The sequence below is a fragment of the Artibeus jamaicensis genome, unplaced genomic scaffold (assembly GCF_021234435.1).
Source record: "Artibeus jamaicensis isolate MK-2021 breed Jamaican fruit bat unplaced genomic scaffold, CSHL_Jam_final scaffold_916, whole genome shotgun sequence".
In the NCBI taxonomy this organism is placed as follows: Eukaryota; Metazoa; Chordata; class Mammalia; order Chiroptera; family Phyllostomidae; genus Artibeus; species Artibeus jamaicensis.
Genome location: NW_026522059.1, coordinates 65792233 through 65818503, shown reverse-complemented (window position 1 = coordinate 65818503; position 26271 = coordinate 65792233). Strand labels below are relative to the sequence as shown.

The following is a 26271-nucleotide window of genomic DNA, read 5'->3' as shown; positions in this document are numbered from 1 at the left end:
TTGTAATCTCTCCTCTTTCATTTCTGATTGTGTTTATTTTTGTCCTCTCTCTTCTTTTCTTGATGAGCCTACTTAAAGGCTTGTTGATTTTGTTTATCTTTTCAAAAAACCAACTCCTGGATTCATTTATCCCTTTAGTGTATATGTCATTTAGTTCTGCTCTGATCTTGGTTATTTCCTTTCTTCTACTTGCTCTGGGCTGTCTTTATTGTTGTTTCTCGAGTTCTTGTAGGAGTAGGGTTAGGTTGTTTCTTTGAAATGTTTCTATCTTTTTTAGATAGGCCTGTATTGCTATGAACTTCCCTCTCAGGACTGCCTTAGCTGTGCCCCATAAGTTTTGGTTTGCTGTGAGTTCATTTTCATTTGTTTACTGAAACTTTTTAATTTCTTCCTTAATTTCATTTTTGACCCATTCATTATTTTAACAGCATACCATTCAATGTCCAAGATTTTGTGTGTTTTGAGCTTTTTTTCCTTTGAGGTTGGCTTCCAATTTCAATCCCTTTTGGTCAGAGAAAATGCTTGGTATGATTTCAATTTTCTTGAATTTGTTGAGGCTGGTTTTGTGTCCTATCATGTGGTCTATTTTTGAGAATGTTCCATGTACAGTTGAAAAGAATGTGTATTTAGCTTCTTTGGGATGAAGGGCTCTCTCTATATATCATTCAAGTCCATTTCATCTATGTCATTGTTTAATGTCACAATATCTTTGTTGATATTTTCTTTGGAAAATCTGTCCATTTGTGACAGTGGGGTGTTAAAATCCCCTACTATAATTGTGTTGTTGTCAATATCTTTCTTAAAGTCCTCTAAGATTTTCTTTATATATTTGGGTGCTCCTATGTTGAGTGCCTATACATTTATGATGTTAGTGTCTTCTTGGTGATTTTTTTCCATGATTATTATGAAGTCACTTTCTGAGTCTCTCTTTTTGGCCCTTTTTTTGATGTCTATTTTGTCTGATATGAGAATTGCTCTCCTGGCTTTTTATTTCTTGTTCGTTTGTTTGGAAAATTTGTTTCCAGCCCTTCACTTCTAGTCTGAGATGGTCTTTTGTCCTGAGGTGGGTCTCTTTTTGGCAGCATATGTGTGGGTCATGCTTTCTTATCCATTCAGCTATTCTGTGTCTTTTGATTAAGCATTTAATCCATTTATGTTTAAGGTTATTATTGGTAGGTACTTAGCCATTGCAATTTTTGTACCTGTGTTCCTCTCTTTATCTCTCTTTTCCTTCCTTTCCTTAAAGCAGTCCTTTTAATATTTCATGCAGAGCTGGTTTGGTGGAGGCATACTCTTTTAGACTTCTTTTGTCTTGGAAGCTCTTTATTTGGCCATCTATCTTGATTGAGAGCCTTGCTGGGTAAAGTAGCCTTGGTTGTGGGCCTCTGTTTCTCATTACTTGGAATGTTTCTTGCCATTCTCTTCTTGCTTGGAGTGTTTCCATTGATAAGTCAGTAGCTAACCTAATTGGGGCGCCCTTGTATGTTACTTCTTTTTTCTCCCTTGCTGCCTTTAAGATTTTCTCTTTGTCTTTGAATTTTGCCATTTTAATGATGATGTGTCTTGAAGTGGGCCTCTTTGGGTTCCTCTTGCTTGGGACTCTCTGTGATTCCTGGATTTTTGAGACTTTTTCTCTCATCAAATTAGGGAAATTTTCTCTCATTACTCTTTCAAATATGTTCTCTATCCCTTGTTCTTCTTCTCCTTCTGGTATCCCTATTATTCGGATATTATTATGTTTCATATTATCTTGCATTTCTCTTAATCCCTCTTCATTCTTTCTGAGCCTCTTTTCATTTTCTTGCTCTTTCTGGGAGGTTTTTTTTTTTTTTTGTAGTTTGTAACACTTTTATTCAGAGTGAACAGGTATCTGTATTTCTAAACTGTACACAATGGGAACTGAACTACCAGAGCAAACATATTAAAAGCAACATATATTAGACAAAAACCCTTCAATTCTTTTATTGCCTTTATACATCAATGTGTAATACTTAAGTATAACCAAATTCCTTATTAGGCAAACATTTTTGCATATGCTGCCTTCTCTTTTTCTTTCTGTGCCTTTATCTTTTGTTTGACTTTGAGCAATTCTGCCTGGATAGCTTTATCTTCTGGTGCTATCTCCTGAGCTTTCTTAAGATCAGCCAATGCTTGGTCATATTCTTTTAATCCTTGCCATCCTTGAGCTCTATGGTAGAGTGCTTTGGTGTTTGACGGGTCTATTTCAAGAGCCTCCAAACAACTGTCAACTGCTCCCTACCAATTTGACATCTTCAGTTTGCAAGCACCAATATTCAGCATGCAGCTTAAAGCTACAGGTTGCAACTTCAATCTATCTACTTCCTCAGTTACAGCCTTTGACCATTCCACGTATCTTAAAACCTTTGAGTATTTTTTCATGGCCATCTCCCAGTTCTGGGATTTGAAAAAAGTATTTCCAATGTTTTTTAAGTCTTCCGTTATTAATAATATTTTATCTACGTCTTTTAAATCTGTATCTGCATCCTCGGGGAAATCAGGGTGCCTATCACCAGAACCATCTTCTGGGAATATTCCCCAATCATCCCCTTCCTTCAGTTCTCCACATTCTGCAATAATGCACAATTTGGCAGGTTTTTCACCTTTCACTTCTACATTTTCCAGAATTCTTGCCACACCCATTCCTTTAATTAATTGGCCAAATACCACATGTTTCCCATCCAAATGAGGAGTCGGAACTGTTGTGATAAAGAACTGAGAACCATTTGTATTGCTGCCTGCGTTTGCCATGCTCAATAAACCCTCCCGGTCATGCTTATAATAGAAATTCTCATCTTCAAACTTTTCACCATAAATACTTTCTCCACCTGTCCCATTCTGATTTGAGAAGTCTCCACCCTGAATCATAAATTTCTTAATAATTCGATGGAATGGTCATCCTTTGAAATGGAGAGGTTTCCCAGTGTTGGGTCCAATGCCTTTTTCTCCTGTACACAATGCACGAAAATTTTCTGCAGTTTTGGGTACAATATCCGCAAACAATTCTAAGACAATTCGACCAACCCATTCGCCTCCAATGTCCACGTCAAAGAAGACTCGGGGGTTACTGGGGTTGGAGGGCTTAGCTTTGGGCGATGGGTACGACATTTTGATTTGCAGACGGATTTGGAAGCAGGTTCGGACTACCTCGTGTCTGGGAGTTTTTTCTACTTTTTCCTACAACTCGCTGATCTGATCTTCTGCTTCATGGATCCTGCTTTTGGTTCCTTTTACTGTGTTCTTCAGTTCACAAATTGTATTCTTAATTTCCTCTTGTCCTTCCCTGATAGTTTCAATTTCCTTTTTCTTGTTGATATATTTTGCAGTGAGTTCATTATAGCTCCCCTGTAGTTTCTTGTAATTTACCATGAGCTCATTGAGCTTCCTTATAAACATTGCTTTGTTCTCAATATGTGATAGTTGACTTGCCTCTGTTTCATCCAACATTCTTAGTGAGGCTTCCTCCTTTCCTTTCATTTGGCAATTGCTTCTTTGTCTTCCCATTTTTGTGAGACTCTTCTTGTTTGCCTCAGCTTCTTAGATTGATCTGTTCCGACTCCCTGGGCTTATGGTGCGAACTTCTGTTGTGGAATACTTGTGAAATTCAGTGGAGCAGTTTTCTTCAGGTGTCTTGATGTTCTCTGCTCCCACCTACTCCTTTTTTTTGTATTTGTGAGATCAGTTGGAGGGGGAGGCAATATGGCTTATGACAGAAGGAGAGTATTTTATGATATTTACAGTAACAGCCGATAGAGAAGAGATAGAAGATCTTTAGGTTATATATAGTGATAACCATAATGTTCAACCCAACTATCCACTTTTAAGAAAGGATGGAGAAAGGAGAAGTCTTTTGTTGGGAGGGGAGGGCTTGTGAGTGGGATCTAGAAAGCAGTGATTTTGCAGGCAGTGAGATTTTGAGGTAATGTGAGAGTAAAGATTAGTAAATAGATGTAGTGTGTGATCAAATATAGTTAATCACTACAGTAATAGAATTTAGGAACCTGTACAGTGGGCTAAGATCTGGGAGATGTGTTGTGACATATTTACAGTTGTATAGAACAGCTATTATTTACAATAATATTAGAGCAACAATCATATGACCAACTCTATATGATCTGTCTGAATAGGGGGTATAGAATTTTGGGTAGTGTGCTAAAGGAAAACAAGTGGCGTGAAGTAAAGAAAATTAGCTATACACTGTGGGGGAGAGAACAGGGGAAACCTGTCAAATAATACAATATACCCAGCCAAGACTAAGAAGCCTATACAGAAAGAGGAGAAATACAAAGATACTATTAAAATATAAAAGAAGTGAGAATAATGAAAAAAATAATACAAATATGCAGCAACTTGTGGCTTCTCTGCTATAGCAAATTAAAATTTATCTCTCTGACTCTACTGTTGGGATGCCCCCTCTTTGGATCCCACTCTGGTTTTTTTGTGGTTTCCAGTTGTTTGTGTCCCTGGTGGGTAAAAGAAAACAAACAAACAAAAAGCAACAAACAAACAAACAAACAAAAAAGGCAGGAGAAGGAAGGAAAAAGCACTAGGTTTGGAAAGAAAGGAAGAAGGACTAAAACAGTGAAAAAGAAAGGAGAGGAAAACATATTGAAAGATAAAACAATAATAAAGTTAAAAAGATATAAGATTACTAAAAAAATTACTAAAGGGAAAAAAAACATAAAAAAAAATTCCTTGTTGATTTCAAACTGTCCAAACCAGTTTTTCTGGGTGCAGCAGGATGAGGGTTGATTGGTGTAGTCTTTCTGAGAGTGCTCTCCCAAGAGCTTGCCCGGTGCTCTTCTCAGCACTCCACAAATGTGGAGATCTAAATAATATTTCCCACTAAGTGGTCCAGAACTGTTTAGAGATTAGGCTGATTCCCAGTTTGGAGCAAGAAATTTTGTTCCTGGAACATTCTGTCATATCAGAAATAAAGGTAACTCTCAAAGACTACTAGAGTTGTGTCAAAATGACCCAGAAAACAATGTGGATTTGAGGCTACATAAAGTCAGGATAATTTGATTGGTAGTTGACATTATGACTTCAGGGGATGGAAACATATCAACTATGGTTATTCTTGAGCTAAAAAATTATCAACGATTTTTAAACACATTTTTAATTAGTAAAGTCTAGAAAACTATGTTATAAATATTTGTATAAATGGAAAGAGTCAATGTTGTCCTCTTTTTTCTATAGAATAATATTAATTCAAAGTAACCAAGTACATGGAAGAAGTATCCCCTTTTAGAATAATTACAGCTAATAATGACAAATATTATAAAAATATATCACTATATTCATTGGCTATTAGGAGAGAAAATCAGACGTACTTTCTGATAAAAGTGCATACAACCATGCATGAAGAAATCTTTTAAAAATTTACCTGAACCTTATCAAGCCTCTAGATATCACTAACAATTTTGGGGGAATATAAGGAAGAGAGAAGCATGTTCAATGATACCACAGGGATTCAATCACTAAATAGCAGGACCTGTGAAACTTTATAGGACAAATGACCTGGTTCTTATAAGAGATAAAATGCAGGGGAAATGAAGAATATATTAGGAAGTCCAAAAAAGAGACTTTAGGGATATTATCAATGAATCTTGATCTTTGTATCACATTTGAATTACATCTCAAAAAACTAATTTTAACCCTGGCTGGTGTAGCTCAGTGGATTGAGCACAGGCCTGTGAAGCAGAGGGTTGCAAGTTCGATTCCCAGTCAGGGCACATGCCTGGGTTGCAGGCCAGGTTCCCAGTAGGGGACACATGAGAGGCAACCGCACATTGATGTTTCTCTCCCACTCTTTCTCCTTCCCTTCCCCTCTCTTTAAAAATAAATAAATAAAATATTTAAAAAAAAACCCAAACAAATTTTAAATTAAAGTTTAAGAGAGGGAATTACGGAAAAGAGAGATTTACTACTAGATTAGTATTAAGAAATGGTAGCATTTATATTTGTTACAATCATTATATTATGGTTATGCTTTCTTTAAAATTCATATTTTATATATTCAGAATGAAATATTTGTACTTTAAATTATATTTCAGGGATTTGCTTCAAACCAATTCAGGGAGTAGAAAGGAAATGACTGAGTATAGAAAACACAATATGCTTGTGAAGTGCAAATTGCTAAAGATAAAATTACAATTAGTGAAACAAAAACAAATATGCATCCAGTTCTGCATTATGCTATTCTCTTTACTTTTGTACATGATTGGAAATCTCCAAAACATAAAGTTAATAAGTGAAGCAAATTATAAGCAAAATTTAATTTCATGACATATCACAAAAGGGGATGAATGAACAGTATTTTATGCACATAGTATATCAGGAAAGTAGTAGAAAGAATAATATACATTAAACTAATAAATTATGAATATAATTTGCAATCTCTAAAGTAATGGTACATGATTAATAAATTATTGTATAACTCATAAGCTAACAGAAATGAAAATACAAAACATTAAAAAAGATAATCTCACAAAGGAAAAAATAACATGAGATCCATAAACAAATTGAAACAATAGCAAACTTGTGATATAAATTCAAATATATCATAATTAAATGTGAGTAAATTATTGTAAGTAAAACACAAAGTCTGTGGTACTATATATTTTTGTTTTACTTTTTTATTGTTGTTAGAATGCAATTATCTCCATTTTCACCCCACCACAGCTCCCCACTCTACCCATCCTCACCTCTCACCCTTGAAACTACCCCTTATGGCTTTGTCCATGTGTCCTTTACAAATGTTCCTTGATGGACCTTCCCCTATTTCCCCCCATTATCCCTCTCCCCATCTCTTCTGGTTACTGTCAGTTTGTTCTTTATTTCAATGTTTTTAGTTATATTTTGCTTGCTTGTTTGTTTTGTTTTTAGGTTCTACTTATAAGTAAGATAATATGGTATTTGTCTTATTATATTTTGTTTACAAGCATGCTTTAAATATCAAGAAACACAATCACTAAAATTAAAATGGATGAAAAATGATATACCATAAAAACATTAATCAAAAGGAACTAAGGTCAGCTATACTAAGCTCACCACTGTTTACCCTTAAGACAAAAATAATTACTGGAGATAGAGATACATCATACTAATAAAAAGATAAACTAATTAAAAAGGTACAATAATTTCAAGTGTGCCTTTGCCAAATATTAGTGCTTCAAATATGTAAAGAAAATATTGAAAGAACTAAAAATGTAGATGAATCCATAATCAAAATCACCTCTCTGAATAATTAATGGAAAAGAAGATGAAAATCAATAATAATAACAATAAATTCAATTAGCAATTTTTTCTTGAGCAATGCATAAAGACCTTTGCACAAAATAATAGTCAAGTATGCATATACATGCTATTTATCACCTGCATATTGAGCACATAAAAACCAACCAAATAGAGAGCCATAAAAAACTTCTCAGTGTATTTTAATTAACTTATTCTCTGGTTACAGTACAATAAAGCTAAAATCAATTAAAATGATACATTCAGTAACAAACTTCAAAATAACCAGTAGATCAAAGAAGAAATATCACTGTGAATTAGAAAATACTTAACTAATTTATTCTGAATGTATGAGGTGTTAGAAGTTGTGGAATGAAATGAAAAAGTGTTCAAATTCAAAGAATTAAATGCGTTTTCAGAGAACAGGAATAGCTGAAAATCAGTTATCTGTTTTCACCCATGAAGTTATAGAAAGAGTGGAAAACTAAACCAGAGTAGAAGAAAAATAATAAATATAAGATTACAATTAATAAAACAAAATCAAATATGCAATTGATAAAATACATAAAGCCATAATTCAGTTATTTGAATAAATGACTAAACTGATTAAAGAAGAAATATTTAAGCCAAAAATGACCAACATTAAGATAAGCAAATAGACACCACTTAAAGCTCTTAATGATAAAAAATATGAGAATACAATGAATTATTTTATGTCCATACATCAGAAAATATATATCAACTTAGCACATCTGTTGGAAAATTTCTCTCTCTAAAACTGGCACAAGAATAATTTTAGAAATCTAAATTGTCTACCTCTTTTAAAACAACTAAGATTGCATTAATCATCTTTTCACAAAATACTATTGGCTCCAATGGACTGTAGTAGACTGCTCTGCCTAGTTTTAGGAATTGTATTTCTACCCCTTGTGGCTAAGGGCGAGAGATGACCTTTGGAATGCCAGCCGCAGGAGACAAAGCCTGTCTCTGGTAGCAAACGCTGCCTCAGTTCCTCTCCCTGCTCCCAAAGCTTGATCGGAAGTCAATGATGGGTAAGACCCCTCACAGCAGGGGGCAACCTAAGCCAGACTCGATTACTTGGGAGGCCTTCATGGAAGGACTTGGGGGGACTGCAACAGAGAGCAATGGACACTCGCCCCCCAGCTTTGTCAAAGCCTGAGTCCCCATGTACTCTGGGAGAAGCGCTTTCTGGTTCTAATCCCCTTCAGCCTGAATACCTGATGGGGAGAGGTGCAGCTCCTTGCCTGGCCAGAGCGTGCCCTGGGGAAAAATCTGGCACCACAAAGACTTGCTGATAAACCTGTGAAATCTGCTCTGCTAGGAGTGCTTTCATTCATATAAGGGTCGGAGAGGGAATGAGTATGTCTCCCAAATGTTCTGCAACTCTCTTCCTGACAGACACTCACTCAGACTGAAACCCTCAGACCTCTTTGAAATGTTATGTACTGTTTGATCCTTGCCACCCTGTATTCCTGTGTATTACAACCCAATAAAAGGCTATGGAAGAAGGCGCTCAAGGTCTTTGTCTCCCCAGAGAAACTGGCCGCAGCCCACTCCTCCATCCCCAAGCAGATCTCATCTTGTTTCAGCCATATTTACTCATTCATGCGTGTCCATGGCACCAGGGGGACCTCAAGAGAGAAGTCGCCCCCACAATGGACCATTTGTGAATTCTCCAAATTGCTGTGAAATAAATAGCATAAATCATACGCACTTCTGGAGAACAGGAAAAGAAAGAGTACTTTCTGTTTCATTTTATGAGGCCAGCATGCCCACAATAGCAAAATTGGTAGGGGCACAACAAAAAAATTAAAATTCCAAGCCCCGATCTCTAAATTATATATATTTATATATATATATATATATATATATATATACACACACATGCACACACACATATATAGACTATGTTGTATTTGATTCCAGAAGTGTGAAATTGATGTAACATTAAAAAATCAATTGCAATTCTTCATAAAAGAAAAATCAAATATTAATTTCTATAGGGAACTGTTGCACGTGGTGTGGGAAATGTAGCCCAGCTCCCACTTTGAAAAGCCAGTGGGAAGTGAGGTCCGGCACACAGGACCCACACCCACAGATAGGTTCTCCTGTGGGGAATCAGGCCTGCATTGTACCTAGGCTGCTATGAGGCTTGCTTTTGCTAAAACTCCCTCAGCCTGAATTGAGGCAGAAATGTTTACTGTATCTCTCTAAAATAACTTCTTAAAGTCTATGCTAAACCTCCCAAGTATGGAGTATAATCACTTCAACCACTTTCCCCCTTGATCTGTAACATCCTTCTTTTAGAAGTAATTAGCAACATTCTTTCCTTTATCTGTAAAAGGTAATCAAACCTACATCAAACCTGTGCATAGTAAATGAGGACCATCCTCAATATAATGTACCCAGAAAAGCAGTAAAAGCCTGCCCAGGCAGGGGTCAGGACCCTCTCTCTCACTTAGAGAGTGCTCATGCTGTCCATTTTTCTCCACAGGACTTCTGTAGTACATGTGAATTTGTCTCTCATAGCCACAACACATGGACTTTGTGGGCAGGAGTCCATATCAAATTTATGTGTGTACAGTAAAAGTACTGAATAAGCCCTGGCTGGTGTAGCTCAGTGGACTGAACACAGGCCTGCAAACCAGAGAATCGCAGTTCGATTCCCAGATTGAGCACATGCCTGGGTTGCATGCCGGTTCCCTGAAGGCCATTCCCCAGCAGGGGGCGCACAAAGGGCAACCATACATTGATGTTTCTCCCTTTCTCCTTCCCCTCTAAAGATAAATAAATACACAAAATCTTAAAAAAAAAGAAACTCCTTATTGTTCAAGCTAACTGAGGAGCGAGTCTTTTTTTCTTAAAAAGAAAGTACTGAATAAAGTTCATTAAAAATTAATAGCCAGCTACAAATATAAAGAGAACTTCCTTAATACGATAGCGGTATTGACAAAAATAAAATCCTGTAACAAATGATAACAGCAAAATGTTGACAACTTCCTCACATAATAAGAAAGACATACCTGTGACCACCACAATTCTTCGGTATTATTCTAGAGGTACCAGTTAATGTAATGCAAGAGAAAAATGTATGCATATTAGAAGATGAAGAACAAAAGTGTCATTATTTCTAAGAGACCTTATTGTACACACTAAATATCAAAAAAACTCCAAAACACAAAACCAAAGAGTAAATTGTTAGAATCAGTAAGTAAATTTAAAAAATCTGAGTATATTAATGAATGCTGTAGTAATGAATAAGTAGAAAATGAAATAGCCAAGATGGTGCCATTTATACTATTATCAGTACTATCTATAATATAATAGCTATAGCAATATGATAATATAAACACAAATTAAAATTAAATAATTTATATATAATTCTATATAAAATACATGGTATAATATATTATATACATATATTACATATATGTGTACATATGTGTATAACATATGTGTACATACATGTATATATAAGAGCACTATCAGCAAAGATAACTACTAGGAATATGGAGTTTCAGTAGTGGGGGATGACTTGGCAGGCCTTGGCATTCTTGTGTTCCATTGTCTGTAGGGCATGGCAAACATTTGTTTTTCTAGCTCTGTGGGAACTGCCTTCCTCCTCTTTGATGACCCAGGTACCTCCCCATTTTCCTTGGTTCAGAATAGCATCTAAGCCCTAACTGCCTGACTGACTATTTGCCCTCATCTTAAGAAACATCTGTATGTACAAAATTAATTTTTTCTCCCTGTTTATCAGTTTTATGTTAATTTGATTATTAGATTAGCCAAGGAACCTGGAAGGATAGAGGAAAAATATTTTCACCCCAGTAATTTAAGTATATCTAATATACCACTTGTTCTATGTCCAAATTGACATTTTAGGGCAGAGAGGAAAGAATAATTTTCTGCAAAAATAGAGCTGATATGATAGTCAGATAAAATAAGCTAATTTATTGAATAAAATGCACCATGCAAAAACTTCAGTTCCAGATATATTAAAATGTAAATGTGAACTGTAAAACAAACAAACAAAGCCCCCTAGAAGGAAACATAAAATGATGTCTTCATGACCACAGAGTAGGTAAAGATTTCTTTAACAGGACAGAAAAAGCACAAACCATAAGGAAAATTAGGATTTCTGGGGGCCTTCAGCCTTGTTCTCCTTGCATAAAAAGAAACCAAAGTCCAGGATGGATAAATTCTTGTACAGGATAAACACCTCCATGGGACTCCAAGTTTCTGACTTAATTTTTAGAAAGCATTGAGAACCATGAAAAAAAGATTGATAGGATGCCTAGTCTTTTCACTTCCCTTAGTTTTTTTCTAGCACTTTATATGCCTTAAGCAGCATTTTAAGAACTTTACCTACATTGATGCATTTAATCTTCATTACTTTATGAGGTGGGTCCTTTTATAATTATCTCCACTTTACAGATAAGGCAACAGCACTGAGACCTTTAGTAACTTGCTTCAAATTATGCAGTGGTAAGTAGAAAGGTAGGATTCCAACATAGGAAGTCTGAATCCAGAGCCTATGCTCTTAACCACCAACTTTCATAAACTTTTGATAAAAATGTCAATTTCTGTGTTTCCCACTGGAAGTTATCTATTTTATTGTATTATTTTACTTTATATTAAGTTAACTTTATTTTGATGAGGCTTTGTTTTTCTATGTGCCTTTATAGCTTAGCACATTTTGGCAAAAGTTTAACACAATTCCAAACATACTGTGAGAAGAATAAAAGTTCCTATTATTATAGTATCCTGAAATTAGTTCACAAGTGAGTTTTGGACATTTTATTAACAGGATTAAAGGTAATGTGAGGCATTGTATTTCATATAGTATTATGCCCAACTTTGTTCTAGGGAGTAAGAACAAGTTAGAACTAAAAAGATCCTTCTAAATGTTGCTCAGGAGTTTCCAGTGATAGTGAATAAATTGCTCATGAGCACAACTACCTCCACTGCTTCTGCTAATTTAGGTTCAGCCACTGAGTCCAATAACCAATTTTAGAGGCATAGAGAAAATCCCTTGGGCTTTCCATCACATATGGGGACATGCATCTCCTTGGCTGACAGATCATTAGTTCCGTAATTCTCTCTGGTATGGAAGCTTGCTAATTAGCACTTGTTTACAGCATATTAACTAGCTCTGTTTAATTACTGGAAACCCAAAATGTGTGCTGGGCTTTGCAGCCTACAGAGTGTTGTTTCCAATACTTTCTGAGAATAGTAGAAGATAAGGAAGAAGATGGAAGACAATGAAGACGTCTTGAACAATTCCCAGATAGTATATATGTGCTTTGGAGAGTAGAATTAAAGGCAATTTACAGTAATTTTGAAAAATATTAGAAGGGAGTTCAAAGATTTTTGTCTTCATGAAAATATGCTCTCTTTACTATTCAGTACATCATAAGGTTCCTTATTTGTAAAATGGGATTAGTGAAATTCATTCTCTAGCTTCCATGGAGGATATTGGAAAGGCAACTTTTAAAATGTAAAAGTATATCCTAAATGTCTTTGAGAAGATTGATACCTGAAAATATATAAACAAAGCATTTTGACTAAAATCAACTGCTTAAAATGGCAACATATTCCTGTCAACCACAGAAAACAGAAACTTATACTGAATACCATATCCTAAGTATTCAGTTCAAGACCCCTCACAGCCTTGTAAATATATTTTGAAAACAAGCATAATAGTCATCAAAACTCAAAATTCTGCAATTGATAACTACTTTGATTATCTATATAATCTAAAATATGTTGGAAAATCAGTTGTCTTTCTCATTTTTTAAATGTTTTTTTCACATTTTTTGTTGTTCAAGTACGGTTGTCTCCATTTCCCCCTTACCCCTCCACCCCACCTCAGCCATTCCCACATCCCCCCTTGATCCTACTCCCTTTGATTTTGTCCATGTGTCCTTTATACTTGTTCCTGAAAACCCTCCCCCCATTATCTCCTCCCACCTCAATTCTTATTACTGTCAATTTGTTGTTAATCTCAATGTCTTTGCTTATATATTGCTTGCTTGTTTGTTTTGTTGATTAGGTACCATATGATCTCACCTATAAGTGGAACCTCACCCACTAACCAGAAAATTGGTTGTTTAAAATATAGAGATATGCTAGATATTTCTTTAGTGCATAAAGAAAGCTGGAATGGTAACAGTTTCAAAGAAAAAATTCAAATATTAATAATTCAAATATTATTTGAATATAAAGTTCAAATATTAATAATTCAAAGTTCCTATTCTACTTACAGCTAATGTTGAACCTAACTAGAGGACTAACTTACAATTTATATCTTGGGAATTAGAAGCTTTGTCAAAATTGCAAGTTGAGGAAGTATGATGACAATACATTCTCTAGACATTAAGGCAAAAGCTAAACTTTTTTTCTTTTTTTTGTATTAGTAATATGAAAACCTATTGTAATAGGTTTACATAATAGTGCCTTGCTAAAAGTGTTTTTTTTATCACCTGCATCATTCTTAGGATTTTTAATGATATTTTCATAGCTTAGAAGCCTTCACATGATTTGTGTACTTTTCAAAGGATTCTGCAAAGACCACATTGTCCAAATTGATTATTGGTGCTCAGTGTTGCAGCCCTGGCTCTCTGTCAGTGTGTCCTTACCACGCATGCAGATAATGCATCTCACTTGTACCCTGAAGGCATGCATACACGAGAATAATACAAACCAAAATGGATTTGGATGGATGAAGAAGAACTGATGTATTTATTAGAGAAAACATCACCCAGGGATGCTGCAAGTCTTACTTTCTTTACTTTAACAAGCTTTTAATGGTATTGTTGAAAATACACATTTGAACATCATCCTGAGAGTCTGAGTAGTCTCAGAACTCAGTATTTTTTATTTAAAACTTTTACAAGGCTTTCTTTTTCTTCATAATTTTTAGTGTGATCTGAAATATCTGAATGGGAAGATTTAATGAAAAAATAAAAAATTGACCTACCTTATGACCCAGTGATTCCACTATTGGGAATATACCTTAAGAATCCTGAAACATTAATTCAAAAGAATTTATGCACCCCTGTGTTCATAGCAGCACTATTTATAATACCTAAGTGGAAACAGAGCAAGTGCCCATCAGAAGATGAGTGGATTAAAAAAGTGTGGTGCATTTATATAATGGAATATTATGCAGCAGAAAGAAAGAAGGAACTCCAACCTTTTGTGACAACATGGATGGAACTGGAGAATATTATGCTAAGTGAAATAAGCCAGTTGGTGAAAGGCAAATAATGTATGACATCATTTATAACTATAATGTAATGAAAAAATAAACTAATGAGAAAAATAGAACCAGAGACATGGAAACATGGAACAGACTGATAGCTGTAGAAGGGGAGGAGGAAGATGGGAATAGTGAAAGGAAGGGGAAGGAACTCATCAAAGAACACATATCAGTGATTCATGGGCATGGACAAAGGAGAGGAGATTAACTGTGGGCTAGAGAAGAGGGTCCCTTTTCTCTATACCTTTTCCAGTATTTCTTGATTTATTGATGACAGACATTCTGAAAGGTGTGAAGTGATATCTCATTGTGATTTTAATTTGCATTTCTCTGATGATTAGTGATGTTTGCATCTCTTCATATGTCTATTGGCCATATGTATGTTCTCTTTGGAGAAGTGCCTATTCGGATCCTTTGCCCATTTTTAATTGGGTTGTTTGTCTTTCTGGTGTTGAGTTGTATAATTCCTTTACACATTTTGGAAGTCAGCCTCTTATCAGATGTACCATTGGTAAATGAGTTCTCCCATTAAATGGGTTGCCTTTTCATTTTGTTGATGGTTTCTTTTTCTGTGCAAAAGATTTTTAGTTTGATATGATCCCATTTAAAAAATTATTTCCTCTATTTCCCTTACCTGAGGAGATATGTCAGCAAAAATGATTGCTTCTTATGTGAGGAAGAAATAAACTTATTTCTATTAACTACTGAAATATCAGGTTTTATATCTGATACTGTGAATGGTTTACTTTAACTGATATACTATAAAATATTTGTTATATGAGAAACACCAGGGAAGTTGACAGTCTGCTTCAAGTACAAATGCTGTAGATAGTGAAGACTATGCATTTAAGTTCCCACCTGGTCATTCTGGTTTAAACCTGATGCCATGGCATAATCAATAATAGCATCCCTTCTCACTCCCAGAAGTGTCCTAGCTTGGATGATAAAGTGAAAAGTCACTCTATTAATATATTGATATGAAAGGAATTGCTGGCAAGAATAAAAAGTGAAAGTGATTAGGGTCAGAATATGTGAGTGTGATATACTACAACACCATTTGTGTGATGTAAAGCAAGTTAATTTCTGAGCTTCAGTTCCTAGCAGGCAAATCACTTCTTTATTAGCATTGTGAGAATCAAAGAAGATAATCTCTGCCCTGAAAGAGCTTTGACAATGATAAAATACTAAGCAAATATCTAGTCATTAATAGTAAAATTACAAAAGGATGCCATTTTAAGAAATGTAGAGGAAGTCTTCCATGATAAAATTTTTCCTTAAACCAATATATCATATACTACAACCTTTGAATAAAATATAGATGTGTTGATATTTGTTGCTTATTGAAGACTGAATTATATTTACAAAATTGGATCTGGACTATTAGCTGCCTCTGGGGTGCTGATTTTAGAAAGACTGAATACCTACTTGCCTCACAATGAGACCAAAATGCTTTCTCTTTAGAGCTGTAGTTTCTCAATTTCCAGAGAACTTGATCCCGCTCATCTTCCTTCTCCTTTTTCTCCTCTTATCCCTTCTCCTGATCACTCTCTGTCTTCATCTCATTGTGTTGGGAGGGGTGGTAAAGGGCCCTTTAGTTATTTCCATCTATTCCACCAACCATCAAACTCTTCTTTCTCCATATATGTACTGAGTCTTTATAACGGGAGCATCAATGCTCTGCTAAGTGCTAAGAAGATTAGTCTAAACAGGTATAGTCAATGTTTTCAAGGAACTTAGCCTAGAGGGAGAAAGAATGAATACCAGTGACTGAATAATAAATATAGAAATATATTTGAAAAGAAGATACATGCTAGAAAGGAAAGTAAACATTCCAGCTGGCTTAAGGGTTCAAAGTAGGTTTCATTAAGTATTTGATCTGAAATCTAAAGAATGAATAGTTAAATGAGGAAAGTGAAGAACTAGGGGAGAGAGGTGAGATGCTGTGGAGCTTGGAAAAAAGAACATTTCACACAGTCAAACAGAACATGCAAAGGTCCTGGGGATGGAAGTATGTGACTTGTTTAGAGAATACATAGAAGTCAACTTGGATGAAGACCAAGCAAGGTTGAGAGGGTGCTGATGTAAGACCACAGATGAGCAAGAAGCAAATTACACACAAAATGTTGGTCACAGCAAGGGACTCAGTCTCTTCCTGAGAATGCAGAAATCACTGAAAGTGTATCAAACAGTGACATGATTAGACTTGTATATTGAAAAGATCACTCTGGATACAAAATGGTAGCTAAGAATAAAAACACACTTGAAATCCATTACTCTTTGGTCATGATTGATGGGTCACACAAGTATTTGATCTCTTCTTGTTTGACCTTCCATAGCATTATTCTCCAATACCTTCCTTTCTACCAGCACATTTTATTAGTTCATTCATGATCAGGATTAAGAATATCCACCAGATTTACTTTAAAAGTAACAACCTTTATTCATCATGCTGTTCCTTTGAAGTCCTTCAACATTTGTAAGATGATTATAATGTAATAAAATTAACTTAATTCTCTATTTAATGTATTCGTTTTCTAAGCTAGACTTTATTTAGAAGCAACAGGGGCCTGTATACGGGTTTTAGAGTTTCAGGGCCCAGGGAAGGCCACTCTCAATTATCCCATAGTGACACATTGATTACTTTGAATTCAAGTTACATAATAAGCAGCCAGTGCAAGGACACATTGACCCTTCCCTGTCCCCTTTGATGCAGGTATAAATCTCTCCTGTGAAAGGCACCCTCCTTGGTGCAGGTTGCTGAGAGAGATACCCTTATCATTAGAGTTAAGGAACTGAGGTCAAGAAACCCATATAAACAAATCTCTCTACTCCTGTACTAATTTACTCTCCCAAACCTTCTTTCTATTTAGATTCCTTACCAGTGAACACCCAAACCTTAGTTTCCTTGTCCTGTCAAATCTATTTTGACAAAATTTATCCTGTCAAAAACAAATGAACTATTTCTTTGTTTAAAATTAAAAACTGTATGCTTCAGCACAATTATAATTTATAATAGCCAAGTGCTGGAAGCAACCTAAGTGCTTATCAGTAAACAATTGGATCAAAAAACTATTTACAGGTACATTTACATGATGGACTACACACAGCAGGAAGAAAGAAGGAGCTCCTACCCTTTGCAACAGCATGGATGGAACTGGAGAGTATTATGCTAAGTTAAATAAGCCACACAGTGAAAGACAAATACCATATGATCTCACTATAAGTAAAACCTAATAACAAAACAAACAAGCAAGCAAAATATAACCAGAGTCACTGAAATAAGGAACAAACTGACAGTAACCAGAGGGGAGGTGGGGGGGATAATGTTGGGGGAAGGGAGAAGGGTTTTTAGGAACACCTATAAAGAACACATAGGCAAAACTACAGTGGTAAGATCAAGGGTGGGAAGTGGGGATGGCTGTGGTGGGGGGAGTGATGGGGGACAAATGGAGACAACTGTATTTGAACAACAATTTTAAAAAGTTAAAAAAATTAAAAACTGCCTGCTTCAATCATTCCTCGGACATTATTTATAATCTCCATTGTGTATATATTAAATTGCTATTTTTTTCTCTCAATCTTATGTCAATTTTATTACTAGTCTAGCCATAAGAACTCAGGAAGGGTAGAGGAAGATTTCCTCCTTACCCACAAGAACAAGAATCCTTTTCTTTCTTTTTTTAATAGTCCTTACTGTGTTATAGGTACTGTTCTAGCATGTTGCACATATATAAAAATACTGCAAGGTAGATGCTTATTACCACATTTTGCCATGTATAATGTGGACTTGTAAAAAAAAATTAAAAAAAAATATATATATATACTGTATTGATTATGCTATTACAATTGTCCCATTTCCTCCCCTTCATTCCCTTCCACCCTGTACACCCCCTCCCACCCACATTCCTTCCCTTTAGTTCATGTCCATGTGTGATAAGTTCTTTAGCTTCTACATTTCCCATACTATTCTTGCCCTCCCCTGCCTATTTTCTACCTACCATTTTGCTACTTCTGTACCTTTCCTGTACATTCTCTGTACCTTTCCCCCTCTCTGTCCTCCTCCCACTTTCCTGTTGCTAACCCTCCATGTGATCTTCATTTCTGTGGTTCTGCTCCTCTTCTAGTCGCTTGCTTAGTTTGCTTTTGTTTTAGTGTGGTTGTTAATAACTGTGAGTTTGTTGTCTTTTCACAGTTCATATTTTTTACCTTCTTTTTCTTAGATAAGTCTCTTTAACATTTCATATAATAAGGGCTTGGTGATGATGAACTCTTTGAACTTAACTTTATCTGAGAAGCAATTTAACTGCCCTTCCATTCTAAATGAGAGCTTTGCTGGACAGAGCCATCTTGGATGTAGGTCTTTGGATTTCACTACTTGTAATACTTTCCAGCCATTCTTGCCTGTAAAGTCTCTCAAGAAATCAGCTGACAGTCTGATGGAAACTCCTTTGTAGGTGACTATCCCCTTATCTCTTGCTGCTTCTAGGATTCTCTCCTTCATTTTAATCTTGGCTAAGGTAATTATGATGTGCCTTGGTGTGTTTTTCCTTGGGTCCACCTTCTTTGGGACTTTCTGAGCTTTCTGGACTCCCTAGAAGTCTATTTCCTTTGCCAGATTGGGGAAGTTCTCCTTTCTTATTTGTTCAAATAAGTTTTCCACTTATTGCTCTTCCTCTTCCCCTTCTGGTACCCCTATAATTCGGATGGTGGATTGTTTAAAGATGTCCTGGAGGTTCCTAAGCCTCTCCTCACTTTTTTTGAATCCTTGTTTCTTCATTCATTTTTGTTTGGTTGTTTTTCTTCTTCCTTCTGGTCCATTCCATTGATTTGAGCCCCAGTTTTCTTCTCATCACTATTGGTTGCCTGTTCATTTTCCCTCATTTCCCTTAGTGTAGCCTTTATTTTTTCATCTAATTTGTGACAAAATTCAACCAATTCTGTGAGCATCCTGATCACCAGTGCTTTGAATTGTGCATCTGTTAGGTTGACTATCTCTTGGTTGCTTAAAAGTATTGGCTCTGGGCTTTGATTTGTTCTTCTATTTGAGCCTTTTTTGGGGGCAGGTCTGATCATGCCCATCATGTAGTGAGGGGCAGAACCTTAGTTGTTCACCAGGGTGGGGTAACCCACCTCGCTGGCTTTTGATGCTGTATGTGGGGGTGAGGTCAGAGAGGGAACAATGGCACTTGCTCTGCTCTCCCTAGGATTTCAGTTTTTTCTGCAGCTTCCCACAAGCAAAGTGGGCTCTTCTGATGCTGGTTCCTGGGTGGATGGGCTTGTGTATGTTCTAGGACCTTGTGGCTGTCTCCAATGAACTCTCCTGTTAGGCTGGAAGTCTCGTCTGGCACCTCAACTCCCACAAGTGTTTTCAATTAATGCTTTTAGGTCTTATTTCCCAGCATTGGGGCCCTGGGTTGTGCGGTCTGTCTCACTGCCTGTTTTTGTCTAGTTTATCTGCACGTGAATGTGTGATGTCAGTCATCCACCTGCCTTGTGTGCCTCACTGGGTCTGCTCATTGTCCCCCTGAACCTGGGGTTCACCAGCCACTGTTTTTTCCTCCTGCAACCCCTCTCTGCAGGCCACCAACTCCACCCCTCTTACAAGTCTGGATGAATGCTTGTTGGACTTCCATACAGTTCAATTTTCTGTCAGTTGTGGTTGTTTTTTTTGTTTGTTTCTAAATTTTTGTTGTCCTTAATTTTGGCTGTGCAAGGAGGCACAGTGTGTCTACCTATGCCTCCTTCTTGGCTGGAAGTCCAGAATAGTTTTTATAGATAAGTTATTTTTTAGTGTTGGGTTACTCCTACTATTAACAATAGATTTCTTCAGTCTGTAAACTATGTCTTTTGCAAGCATCATAACATTTATATCATGAAGTAATATAAAAATAAAGATATTACAAATGATTATTTATAGCAGCTGTGTAATCAAGCCAGTATAATTAGTAGAAATGAACACTGATCTAGACTTGGTCTCCAACCTCTGCATATTTTGGTACAAAATCATATTTTGAGTGTGAACTCTCATATAAAAATTGTCAGTGATAAACATTGAAATGTTTGCTTCACATTTCACTTAATATGAGAAGAAAACGTTCCTATAAATAGATTTAGATTAAAAACATAATGAATACTATCAATATTAACAAAATTTGTAATTCAAATTTAATAAAATATTAAGAGGCTACATTACTATTTCACATGTTCATTTTAAGTTTTACATTTTTTATTGTTGTTCAAGTATAGTTGTCTCCAGTTTTCTTCCACCACTTTCCCTTTCCCCATTCTCCCACTTCCCACCCTCAATCCTACCTCTCTTTGTCTTTGTCCATGGTTCCTTTATACATGTTCCATGTATGACCCATCCCCTTGATGACCCATCCCTTTCTTTCCCACCTCTGCTTATTGTCAGTTTATTCTTTATTTCAATGTCTCTGGTTCTATTTTGCTTGCTTGTTTGTTTTGTTGATTAGGGTCCACTTATAGGTGAGATCATATGTTATTTGTCTGTTCTCACCTGGCTTATTTCACTTATCACAATGCTCTCCAGTTCCAACCATGACCTGACAATTCCACTGATGGGATTATGCCCTAAGAATCCTGAAACACCAGTTCAAAAGAACCTATAGACTCCAATATTAATAGCTGCACATTTTACAATAGTCAACTTCTGGAAGTAACCAAAGTGCCCATCAGTAAATAAGTGGATCAAAGATGAGTGGATCAAAATTCCATGTACATTTATACATAAAATATTACATAGCTGAAAGAAAGAAGGAGCTCCTACCATTCATGACAGCATGAATAGATGGAACTGGAGAGTATTTCACCTTTTTAAATTTAAATTTTATTAAATAACCAAGATAAAATTTTATAAGAAGCTTCACATTATAAACATTGTGCTTTAATTTTTTTTTAATTTGAAAAGAATTTCACAGCTTGATTGTAACTTTTTAAGAATCCTAAAATAATGTCAATCAGCCCTGGCTGGCATAGCTCAGTGGATTGAGCGTGGGCCTGCGAGCCAGAGTATCGAGGTTCGATTCCCAGTCAGGGCACATGCCTGGGTTGCAGGCCAGTTCCCAGCAGGGGATGCATGAGAGGCAACCATACATTGATGTTTCTCTCCCATTCTTTCTCCTTCCCTTCCCCTCTCTCGAAAAATAAATAAATAAAATAAATAATAAAAAAATAATGTCAATCAAATGTAATCCATTGTTCTTTTCTAAAGAAAGTTTAGGAGCTCCCTTAAATATCAAAACCAGGAAGCCAGGGGTAGATTAGTAAGTAGGGATATCCTTTATTCACTGTTGTGCAAAAGAAATATGAACATACAAAAACAGCTAAATTAATTTAAGGCCAACTTTTCTTTTCTGTATAATATCCACAGGCATCATTTAAGACAAGTTTTTCAAGTAGAGCCTCTCTAGGGAAGTAGAGTGTGAGCATAGCCCACAATAAGGCAGGGAGCAAATAATTAGCAAAGACCAGTCTTGTGAGCAGAAGAAATGGAGAATCCAAAGCCTGTGAGGTATGAGCAATCCTGAAATGTGTGAGGCATAGCGAGGTCACCAATATTACCAGTAGTCAAGAAGATGAAGAGAATTAGCAGATGGAGTTAAGGATGTAGTGATGTAGTAGTGAGGGGCATCATAGAAACGGTATAGAAAATAAATCTTATTTTGATTGAGATGGAAAGATATTGAATATTTAAGAGCAGGATCATGGCACAATCTAGTTTTAGAGTTATATTGTAGTTCACCTGAGATACTATGATGGCTTATGTGAGATAGCTATTGGTAGAGATTTCAAGGGTGACATAGTTTGAGACATGGAGGACAAGAAAGGTGATGATGAATGTTGGAGTGTTCAGGGAAGAGAAGAATCTGGTTTGACCCCTAGGTTTTTGTTTGAAAAACTGGACAGATAAAGGTCCTACCCTGTTTATTATGGTGGAGAGCATGAGGGTGACGCAGGGTGAGGATATAAACATTCAAGAGTTTTTGTAGTTCCATTGGTCCATGTGCCTGTTTTTATGACAGTAGCAGGCTGTTTTGATTACAGTGGCCTTGTAATACAGTTTGATATCAGATATTGTGATCCCTCCTACTTTGTTCTCCTTTCTCAAAAGAGCAGCTGCTATTCGGGGTCGTTTATGGTTCCATATGAATTTTTGAAGTGTTTGTTCTATGTCTGTGAAATATGCCATTGGTACTTTCATAGGTATTGCATTGAATCTGTAAATTGCTTTGGGTAGTATGGACATTCTGATTATGTTAATTCAGAGCCCAGAAATAAACCCAAGTCTCATGGTCAATTAATATTTGACAGAGGGAGCAGCAACATAAAATGGAGTAAAAATAGCCTATTCAGCAAATGGTTTTGGGAGAACTGGACAGCTATGTGCAAAAAAATGAAACTTGAGCACCAACTTACACCATACAAAAAATAAAATCAAGGTGGATAAAAGATTTAAATATAAGCCATAACACCATTAAAGTCCTAGAGGAAAACACAGGCAGGAAAATCTCAGATATTTCACCTAGCAATATTTTCACTGATATGTCCCCTAGAGCAAGGGACATAAAGGAAAGAATAAACAAATGGGATCTCATCAAAATAAAAAAGTTTCTGCATGGCTAAAAAAACATTATTAAAATCAAAAGACAACCAATTGTATGGGAAAATATATTTGCCAATGATACCTCAGACAAGGGTTTAAACTCCAAAATATACAAAGAACTTACATGACTCCACTCTAAGAAGATAAGTGACCCAATTAAAAAGTGGGCAAAGGACTTGAACAGACACTTGAGATACTATGTTTAAGGAAAACATACAGAGGATCCAGAGACACATGAAAAGATGCTCAATAATACTAGGTACCAGAAAGATGCAAATTAAAACCACAATGAGATACCACTTTACACTAGTCAGAATGGCCATCATAAACAAAGAAACAAACAACAAGTACTGAAGGGGTTGTGGAGAAAAGTAGACCCTAGTGCACTGTTGGTGGGATTACAGACTGGTACAACCACTATGCATAACAGTATGGAATTTTCTCTGAAAATTAAAAATGGATCTGCCTTTTGACCCAGCAATTCCACTGCTAGGATTATATCCTAAGAACCCTGAAACACCAATCCAAAGGAACCTATGCACCCCAATGTTCATAGCAGCACAATTTACAATAGCCAAGTGTTGGAAGCAACCTAGGTGCCCATCAGTAAATGAATGGATCCAAAAACTATGGTACCTTTACATAATGGAACTCTATGCAGTAGAAAAAGAAGAAGGAGCTCCTACCCTTTGCAACAGTATGGATGGAACTGGAAAGCATTATACTGAGTGAAATAAGCCAGGCAGTGAAAGACAAATACCATATGATCTCACCTTTAACAGGAACCTAAACAACAAAACAAACAAGCAAGCAAAATATAACCAAAGACACTGAAATAGAGAACAGGCTGACAGTGACCAGAGGGGAGAAGGGAGGGAATTTCAGGGGAAAAGGGGAAGGGTTTACGGAAACAAGTATAAGGAACACATGGACAAACACTAAGGGGAGTGGAAATAGGAGGGAGGTGGGGAGCACTGGAGGGGAGGTCTGGGATGAGAGTAAATGACAGAAAACTGTACTTGAACAACAGTTAAAATAAATTTAAGAAACAAGAGTTTTGTGGCATTTAAAGCTTAGATGCCTATAGATGTCCAAGAGATGGTGCTGTATAATCAGTTTGATACATGCATCTGGTCATAAATTATGGAATCACTGTGATATTCATTATCTTTTCCTCATGTAAAAAATGAAAAAATTTAATCTATATATTAATTACAAAATATATTCTTTTGAATATATTTTACTTCAGACTCTGTTCTTTTCTTGAAATAAACTGTATTACTTCTTGGACATTAGGCATAATTCTGATTATTTTTCATGATTTAACAGGTATGATGTACAAGATCCCTGACAAGATAAGAAACATTGGGTTATATTGCTTTTCCAGCTCTGAAAATTTACCTTCTTTTGCTATTTTTCTATCCATTCTCTCCAAAAAGTTAAAAAAAAACATACAATAAGGAAAATACATTAGCTCCCTAAAAGCAAATAGTATAAGTATGGGAACTAAAAAGGGACCTGATAATTAGTCCGACAAGTTCAGTGGCTGAAAGTAAACTCACAGGGTGACCTTATAATAAATACCTCCTGGCTGGGCAGGTCATAGTGAGTAGTTACACTGCAGGCCTATAACTTCCTTAGTGAAAGGTTTTTGAGCAAGTCCTGTCCATTGTTTTTGTGCATCCACATTCACACAACTTTCAAATGCCAGAAGTAATCCTTTTTTTCAGACACCCTCAGAAGTGTAACTACCATGAAGGAAACACATAATCTTGTTAGCTATCTTGTACTTTGTTTTCTCCCACTTTCATGTAATCTTTCTTATTTCCCCTTCTTCATTCCAAATGTATTAAAAAACCTGAATAACCATCATTCTCCAGCACATTTAAGATCTTGCTTCTCAGGAATATCATCAGTTTGGTTCCAATAAGCTCTCAGAAAAATTCTTTACAAGTTGGCCATTATTGCATTAACAAGTATATTAAGTTTATATTTTATTATATTTTATTATTTTATTTTTTGCATAACATAGTGTCTCCTGGAAGAGAGGCCATTTCAAATCAAATCAAGTTAAACACGATGGTCTATTTTTCATTTGCTGCCTCTATTAGGATTGATAGAGGTAACAATTATGATAAGCACACTTGACCTCAAGTTTCAAAACATGTAAAAAAAACTGTATATGTAAAAGAATATGAGAACAAGCAAGATAATATTGTAAATTTAAAATATATGAGCATTGTTATTTTTAAGTAAGAGATAGTTACCATGATCCTACTGGCTCTTACATAGTAAGACCACATCCAGTATGTGCAGAGATAGTATCAGCAGTGTGAAAGACATGGCTGAGCATCACTTACCAAGGGGCTGGCCTGCGATGATTCTGGCATTCTCTCCAGCGACTGCTGCCCTTGCATGCCGCTCGCTCATGTACTGTACAAATGCATAACCTTTGTGAACTGAGCATCCTACTATTTTTCCATACTTTGAAAAAATGGCTTCAATGTCAACTTTCTTGACAATGGCTGTGTTTAGATTGCCAATGAAAACACGGGAATTGATGGACTTGGGGTCATTCTTATTGGTGACATTGCTGGTCTGTGTTTTGCCGGTCATGGTTGGTTTTAATCCTAAAACAAACAAACAAACAAACAACAATGCTCAAAGGGTAAATAATTAGATGGAATGAACATCACTGGCAGTTTTACAATATGTAACAGGTAAACTTCAATTACCTAAGTATGACCGATTTTCTTGAAAAGAAAATTTAGTAAGGCAAAAGGTGAATATTGCATTGCAGAATGTGATAGAAAAATATTTATAATCACTTAGTATAGAAGTATAAGTAGATGAGTTCCTGGTTTCTTTATCTACAATTAAGCCCTGAGTAATAATTAAACCTTTTATAATTTTTCTAAGTCTCAGTTTTTAGAAAGAAGTTGTAGAATAAGTCACCTTATTGTATCAACAAGGGAACATCCAACCTGGCTAAGGCCTGATGATGCAATATATAAATGACCTCCCTTTATTGTTAAGAACATGAATTTTTATCTCTTCATTTTCTTTAACAGGTAGACATATTGACTATTCATTCTTAGAACCGTCCTAT

The 26271-nt window shown here is 35.9% G+C and overlaps 2 protein-coding genes across 2 annotated transcripts in view; both read right to left on the bottom strand.

Annotated features, from left to right (window-relative positions):
* Positions 1-25778, bottom strand: part of RALYL (RALY RNA binding protein like) — a 477858-nt gene extending 452080 nt beyond the window's left edge. The window contains exon 1 of the mRNA XM_053661126.1: positions 25523-25778. Within this exon, the coding sequence (XP_053517101.1) occupies positions 25523-25778 (256 nt within the window). The remainder of the gene's footprint in view (positions 1-25522) is intronic.
* On the bottom strand, positions 1859-3165 carry LOC119056480 (peptidyl-prolyl cis-trans isomerase D-like). Its single transcript, XM_037154912.2, is given in 1 exon segment — positions 1859-3165. A coding segment is annotated over 1 exon segment (870 nt). The 5' UTR covers positions 3127-3165; the 3' UTR covers positions 1859-2256.
* Positions 25779-26271: the final 493 nt, after the last annotated feature.